Genomic DNA, 8,185 nt, shown 5'->3' with positions numbered 1-8,185 from the left:
GAGATTTAAGGAGTTTATTAAATTACGGTGCAAGCATGCAATGCACTCGCCCCACAAATAATACTATGGGTGCCAATAAAAGAAAGGCTTTAAGGAATTCGACTATGATGTTATTTTGTGTACTTTAAGAAACCTTTTGTTATGCTGAACTTACTTCAAGAAAACAAGAAAACATGTAGAACAGAGGCTTCCATTACTTGTGATTGAGACAGTGATAACATGGCACAATCTCAGGCACATAGCCGCTCTTGGGTATTTTCCCTTGTCTTGGGTACTAAGCAATACTCTTTTATAATGTCCAATGTTTGCTACTATTTCAACCATGGAAATCCAAGCTCTTTTTTGGAAAAGGGAACAACTCTTGCTACTGCCATCATTAAACTTCCATAACCTTTAAATCCGTATCCAGCCTCTTGCATCTTACATGATGATGATTCACTTTCACACCTTAAAAAGACAGGCTCTTTAAGCAACTTTGATTACAAGCATTTGCATTCGAGGCTTCACCTCTACAAGAGACGAGCTAGACAAAGATACATCCACATGAAGCCTCATAATTTTTCATCATGCATATGAGACTATTTTGTGTTGGATTTAATGAATCTTGTGTGTGCAATCCCACTGGGACAACAGTCTCATACATGAAAACAATAATTACTTTAGAACATGTGTGGTACAATTGATTCCAACTCACCAGGAAAAGAAGGCCTCGTATAAAGGTGACAGACAGAGACAGAAAGAGGAACCAAACGACGGATAGAGATAAGGACATGGAGAGGGAACAAGGTGAAAGAGGAGGATAAGCAAAGTTTTCCCAAAATCCAGAAAAATTTGAGATTTATATCAAATTCCAAAATGCTACAGATGGTAATTGCTTTTTTTCACAGGATAGAAATGCTTTTAAGATTTCCTAGGGTAGAAACCATTTTTTTTTCTGTTACTAACTTCCCTGAAAAATGTAGCCCAAATGATCAAATTTAGAACTGGAGAGCTGCACATGTGAGGGTGTTAGTTCATCATCAATGCAGATAATGGATAATGCGCGTGCCTCATAGTAGAATTTGAAAAAAGATAAAGCCCGACAACATCCATAGATTTGAGACATAATGGATAGCTGCACAAGGCCTCAGTAAATGATACACAGATGCCATGGAAGGAGGTAAAGAAAGATGCTTTTGATAGATGGAATGGTGCAGAATTTCTAAAAGCACTAAAAATACATGGTGATACCAGGTCAGAGACCACCCCTGCAGGTTACCATGTTGAACCTTTTACCAAACAGGTCAGGAAATATCATCGCTGTTGAGCAAACACCTACATGTGCAAAACTCGCCCAGTTCTAACCTGATCAATGGCGTTACAGAGAACATTAGATGCAATGCCTTTCACAAAATTTCCACAGGTGTGAAAGGCTCATGAGCGTGAGCATAGTCAAAGAGGGTGCTGTCTTGCGCAAACCCCAACCCCACATGCTATAAAAAAATTCATCAATCTGGATGGACATTCTCAGCCCCGCCCATAGAGAATATCAGGAGATTGCAACTCCTGGTAAAATGGGAGCTCGAGGCGTTCCCGAACAACACATTTTGGAAAATCATCTTCCAATTTCTTCACAGGACTGCTTGTGATAAAACTATCATCCCGAACTGGAAGTTTTTCAACTGCCGGTGCCCAAGGCAGCTCCTCTTTTGTACTATGACCGCAGCCTGTGTGAGATTTCTCACTGTCCAACTGTCCACTCTGCTGTGAGCTACTTTCAGCAAGTAGGTCACTGATATGGTGATGATGAGATCGATGGGCAGGTGTTCTTGACACCCTTGAAACAGACTTTGTTCTCTTCTCACCTAAATCAGTCAATGAGAGAACTGCAAGAGTACTGACCACTATCAACACAACTTTCGATGACGGCCCCGTAACTTGCCCAGTGATTTTCCCAACCAACTGGCCAAGGAAAGCCACTGAGTTCTTGACAGCATTCAGTGCAGATGCAAAGGCTCCCGAGTTCTTCACTGAGTTTTTCACTGCATTGGCTGCATTCACTGCAGCTACTATAAGGCTGTTGGGATCCTTGTCATCTTCGTACCGAAAGGCCAAATCTCCTTCACTTCCCTCCTCATCTTCTGGTGCTTCCACCTCAAAATCAAACACTTCACTCCTATCTTGCTGCTCTTCAGCCATACCCTGGCTCTGTCTAGGACCAGATGTTCTGCTGGGGGGTGGGACAAGGGGGAGTTGAGAAGATTCATCGTCATCATTTATGGTTGGGTAACCTGGCGGCGGCAAATCATCCTTGTCAGGAACACTGCCCCCAGCAAATGCGAGGGCTTCTTGAACAATCTCTAGCTCTCTGCCTCTGTAATCTTTGAGCCGTGTCAAGAAGACTCGCCTGCTTTCCTCTATTTCAGCAAGCCCCGCATCTCTTTCGGCTCGCTGTTGCTGTTGCAAAGCCTGCATGGGAAGGATATCAACCAAAAGAGGGACCATTCAAATCCTGCAAACCCGGTACCCTGGGGAAAAATGTAAGTATTTGTTTGGGCAGCATAGCATTGACCCTTAGGTATTACGGCCCAGTCCTTGTACAACAGGAGTTCGAACCCCAACCATTAGGCTAGACCCACTCAATAGATCTTACTGTGCAGCATAACAGCATAACCCTCTGGCCATTAGGTCTGATTCGTTTAAGAACCTCATTATAGAGTGGCATAACAGAGTTAATAGCCTAACTGGTTCACATAACAGCACAAATAGGTTTCCGAACCTAACTGGTTCACAAAACAGCAAAAGTAGGGCTTCTAAACCCTAAAGTGAGGAATGTACGCGTCTTTCATGAGAAGAGAACAAGGAAAGAGGAAGCGGGAGAACCTGTAGAGACTCGAGCTGCTCTTCGAGGACTTCGAGCGCGTCCTGGATGGCCGCAAGACTACGGACCTCCGCTGTGCTCTCGCCGTTCTGCAGGTCCTTGAGGGCAGAAGAAGAAGCGTCGTCCGCAAAGGAGACGATGGCGTCCCTGAGCTTGGAGTGCAGCTCCGAGGCTCTCGCCAGGACCACGGCGATCTCCTCAGGCTCCATAGCCGGAGGAGGGGAGGAAGAGCCACGAGTTGGTCGGCTGAGATTTAGAAGAAGGCAATGGTAAAGATGTTAAGTATGGCCATGTATGCATGTATGAACATGCTTAACGAGAGACATTGAAGATGTTAAGTATGGCCATGTATGCATGTATGAACATGCTTAACGAGAGACGTTTTCATGAAGCCCAAATTTTGTTTTTAACAACACTTGGTAACATGCATCTTTGAAATGTTCCTATTTTGAAAACAACTAGTCTCCACTCCCGTCCTCGAGGCCACCGACAGGTGAGGAAAGGGTACCATAAAGATAGACCTTATATTTGAAGCCCATTTTGGGCCTCATGGTCTACTTTAAGAAAGCACTAAACTTGGCTACCTATATATGAACACACCAAGCTTGCCATGCATATCCACGAAAGGAGCTCCTCAAGCACTTAGTTTTCTTTAAAGAAAGCACTTAGTTTTCTTTAAAGAAAGCACCAAACTTGGCATATATATACATCTGGCATACATATCCTAGTTATTTCCCAAAAACCCCAATCTAGTTATTTTCCAGCAACCTTTGCCACTAAGAGATCATCTCACTTTGCATACATATCCACGTGCAAGGAGATTTATCCCAACTTCGGCAGGAAGTATACATCTAATGAAACATAAAAACACAAATAGACACCAATATCACCAATCACATACAGGTCAATCCATGAAATGAAATGAGAAAAGACTACGGTGAATCCTTTGTCGACTACTTAAACTTTTCAAAACTTTAGCAAGAACAATCTTAACATACGTGGCGGTGACAAACCAATCCACAACATGAATAAAATAAAAAAGGTTACAAATAATCTCATATTAGTGGCCTTCTCGCTCTCATTATGAGTACATGATAGGATAACACAAAAAGTAGGGTACTTTCCACAAACCAATACAAAGCCAATAAAATCCTCTATCATCGACACACAAAAATGTCAAAAAGAGTGACAAAATAAGTAAATCAATGCCCCATACAGAACCATCATCATTGGGTGTATTTTTTTAGTGACCAGCATTTTTCAGCGAGTGCTTTTTGGTTTTGAGGCGAGCGGGGTCTCTGCGAGCGGGTTCTCTCTACTCTTTTTGTCTCTCTCTACTCTTTCTGTCTTTTTGGTTTTGAGGCCAGTGGTTTCTCTCTCTACTCTTTCTGTCTCTCTCTATTGTCTCACTCGTTCTCTCTCCGATTTCATAGCATGTTTTTTTAAAACCACAGCGGGGGCAACGATGAAACTTCCAATATTGTCCAATACATTCCAAGACTTATGCACATCTACAAGATGTTGACCATAAGACACGATGGGCCACTATCATTGCTACTTTTTTACAAAGACACCATAGAGAGATAAAACTTCCATTGTATTCCAAAGAAAAATTACAAGACTATAGCATATTATGAAAAACACCTACGAGATGTTGAACACATGCAATACAGCAAAAGCAAAAAACAATGCCATAGATATAATATAAGTGTATAAAAGTGCATCACAATAATGTGTAAATCAATACATTTTTGTTATTTTACAAGAGATGAAATACATCAATGAGGGCGTCGTCGGCAACGGCTGATGGAAGAAGGAAGGTGGCTGCATATAGAGAGCTCTATCAAACGGTGTAGGTGCAGGTGGGAATAGCAGCCTTACAAGTTCGGGACATTGTGTCCATGATGAGGGCATCATAAAAGAAGCCACGAGGGACATATGTGGCATAACATGTCAAAATGGGGGATCCCTTGGAACACCGGGTGGCCAAACGAGGCACTTGACCTTGTTGGGCTCATGGCTACTACTGTACTGGGGCAAGTGGAGGAGGGTGGTGAGGAACATGTGGAGACGATATCCTCATGTCCCTTTGCTGCTCCCATCGAGCATAATCACCCTTAAAATACTATTGACCTAAATCTTTAGGAATGTGTAAAAGTGGTCGTATATAAGAACTAAAGCACACCTTGTCACTCTCCATGCTGATGCAATGCCGATGTAGTCCCTTTGCATGCTCTAGCAAGGGTCCCAGTTCCAGCAAAGCAATCTAAGACTGTCTCCTCGATCGCTGAACATCCCGAGTAATCACCTGCCATAGTAAAATCTTTCATTAGCATAAATAAATGGACGAACAACAATAAAAAAGATAATGAATATATAATGATTACACTACTTGGAAACGAATTTTAATGAAGTGAGTGCTCTACTTACCTTGCGAAAGCCTCGCTACGCTCAACAACAGATCGGATGGGATTCTCGTCTGCACCCAACTTGTATGGTTGGGTTTCCTCTTGCAGTTTTTTAGGCTCTAGGAAGATATCGTCATCCACCTCGAAAGCTAGAAGATTTGCAGCTACCTCACCTCCCCATCTATCATACTTCGGTCAACTAGATGTACTCTGTGGGGGTGCGTAAAGATGGCAATGACAAAAAAAAGTGACCTACGTGCATACACTTGTAAGTACGTTAGGGAAATCATGGTTGTTCACTTTAAAAAACCACTCTTTCACTCACCTTTTCTCGTCCATCTTCTGACATGAGATACATGTATGCGGGACGCGCAAAAAGAACAAAGTCTTGCACAATGTAAAGTTGCAAGTCTCGCCCTCTCGCATAGCATAGCAATCCCCAAGTGCTCCACATGTAGGGTACAAAACCATAGTGCCGTCGGCATGTAGAAACTTTGCATTGAGCATAAAGGCTGACTCCACACAAGAACCTCCCTAAATACATTCCATTGGGGTACCACATCCTTGGTCTTGGAGAGAGCAAGATTTGTCAAAAAATCAGTCCACACCAAGCGCAGGCCGCCAAGGCTATCATATGCGTCCATGGTTCCCAACCTCGTCTCAGTGATCCCATGAATCTTTGCAATAGTACAAGATTCCTGGAACAACATAACATATAAGTGGATTGCAAACTATATAACCAAGACGAATGGAGAGAGTGACTAGCATGGGTAAGAGATCATACCTATGTTTTTGCTTTCCTAAAAGTGTGAGACGGAGGTGATCAATGTTGGAGTTGAGACCTAAGTGGAGAGGGTCCACACCTTGTGAATTAATGTCTTCATTTTGACAAGACCTATCACATATTATTCCTATTGTTCAAATAATAAATTTATGTTAAAGCACAAACATGTTAAGTTCACTTACTGAATCCCAATAGGTCTATGTCATCTTCTTTTGGACTCTCCAACCCATGCTCTTCGCTCTCACCACTCGGGCTCATCTACTCATCATCCCGTGCGTGGGACTCATGCTCATCATCCTCAGGGGTTCTATCCTCAGTATCCCCATCATCGTCAACCCCTCCCCACTCTGGCCGTGACCTCTTTTTAGGCGTTGTTGTCACGGTCGTGCATGATGGAGGTGCATGTTCATTTAGCTTCTTGTCCTTTTCCTTGGGTCGCTCCTCGGTGGTGGTGGTTGATTTCTTGCCCTTCTTCTTCTCGGGGTTGATTGCTACTCGAGACAAGCTTCCTGCCCTTCTTCGCTCCTGCATCCAACCCACATAGCAACTTTAGACTCCCTAAAAATGAACTTCATAGTTCATACAAACATGCTACCCTACATAATGAAACTTACTCTGAAACTACTCAGCCTTGCTAAGATGCGTGTTCATTTAGCTTCTTGTCCTTTTCCTTGGGTCGCTCCTCGGGGCTGATTTCTTGCCCTGCTTCTCCTCGGTGGCCGATTGCTGCTCGGTGAGAGGCTTCTTACCCTTCTTCGCTCCTGCATCCAACCCACATAGCATCTTTAAATTCCCTGAAAACAAACTTCATAGTTCATACAAACGTGCTACCCTACACAATGAAACTTACTTTGAAACTACTCTGCCTCGCTAAGAGGAAACTCTCCCTCAGGGTAGTCTATCCAGCATGGGCACAATATCCAAGTGTCCTATCCCAAAGCTCGTCGATCCACTCCTCGGGGTACAATCCCATCTCCTCTCTCTCGAACTGTACCCATGCATGTAAATGGTTCTCGAGAATACATATCTGATTACACACACAACTTCTCCACCACGTAATACAAAAACATTTACTATTTCAATACAATAAAATAACAATAATATGAGACTCACAATATCATGGCATGCTACTATATACCTGTATAAGAGGCATAGTGCCGTGCATGGCAAGATGCTAGTCAGGATCTAGGGTAGCACACATTTACCCTCTCCATCTTACGAATGCCTTTTCAAAGTGTGTCTTCCTAAAAGCCATGAGGGCATCCATGATACCCACCCCAGAGTCCAATGTGGCTCTCTCATGCATACCGGGTGAGCTCTCCTCCCAACTGGGAGTAGTGAATATGCTCGCCTTTTCACCTCGCTTTTCACCCTAGCCCTGGTAAGAGATCACCTTCTTGAAAAACTCTTTGTCATAGTCGGGGTTGGCAATTTGTGCCAGCTGATGCCTAAGAGTTTTCTCGGCCCATGCACGATCCTAGTCACTAAACTTTGACAACAACGACTGTTGATCAACAAGGCCCACACGTAGCATCATGAATATATCATGTGTCATTGTTGTGTTCGGCACATAAATGGTAGTGACCCTAGGAATTTGGCATGTATAATAAATTAGGTTAATGATGACTATAATATGTTTGTTCATTTCAATCACAAAATAACAAGATACAATCCACTTACTTGTTTATCATGCGTAGCACCAATAGGAACTCAGCCTCCTCCTCCTTTTGCAGGAATCGGGCCACCCTGCAAACCTTCTCTCTTTCAACTCGAGTGGTTCTTGCCCATTCCTGCCATGCTTTGAGTCAATGGTTGCCATCCTAGACAATAAATATATTCCCAACCATGTTTTGCCATCCTTTCGAATGCTCTAGTACTGTGCCAAACTCTACGGACAATGATAGGTTATGACCAACTGCACTTTAACGGCCGAATGGAAAGGGCTCTTAGCCAAAGAAACCCTCAAAGACCATGAATGTTGCCATTGTCGGCTGGTATGTGCTCTTTTCCATGCTTTTAATCAACCCTTCAATACAATCCTCATTCTACGGATTACAGGGCTTACAAGGAGGCAACATAGAGATACTCTAGGAAGGTAGTGATGATTATCAACCAAGTGATCCTCCACCCAAT

General features: G+C 43.2%; 1 protein-coding gene across 1 annotated transcript; it reads right to left on the bottom strand.

The window, feature by feature from the left end:
* Positions 1–809: 809 nt before the first annotated feature.
* LOC147641848 (uncharacterized) lies at positions 810–3,124 on the bottom strand. Its single transcript, XM_086800310.1, has 2 exons — positions 2,863–3,124; positions 810–2,448 (listed from the first exon to the last, which is right to left on the bottom strand). Exons 1-2 carry the CDS (start codon positions 3,067–3,069, stop codon positions 1,507–1,509), a joined length of 1,149 nt encoding a protein of 382 aa, XP_086656436.1. The 5' UTR covers positions 3,070–3,124; the 3' UTR covers positions 810–1,506.
* Positions 3,125–8,185: the final 5,061 nt, after the last annotated feature.

The sequence above is a fragment of the Cibotium barometz genome, chromosome 1 (assembly GCF_041138505.1).
Source record: "Cibotium barometz isolate CiBa-2024 chromosome 1, ASM4113850v1, whole genome shotgun sequence".
NCBI classification, from domain to species: Eukaryota; Viridiplantae; Streptophyta; class Polypodiopsida; order Cyatheales; family Cibotiaceae; genus Cibotium; species Cibotium barometz.
This window is presented reverse-complemented; position numbering and strand designations above follow the sequence as displayed.

Bases quoted from the DNA above. Each gene is read 5' to 3' on its own strand.
- LOC147641848 (XM_086800310.1), bottom strand. From the start codon at position 3,069: ATGGAGCCTGAGGAGATCGCCGTGGTCCTGGCGAGAGCCTCGGAGCTG. The intron at 2,449-2,862 runs GTTCTCCCGCTT...CTTCCCATGCAG, and splicing joins AGCAGCTCGAGTCTCTACAG to GCTTTGCAACAGCAACAGCG.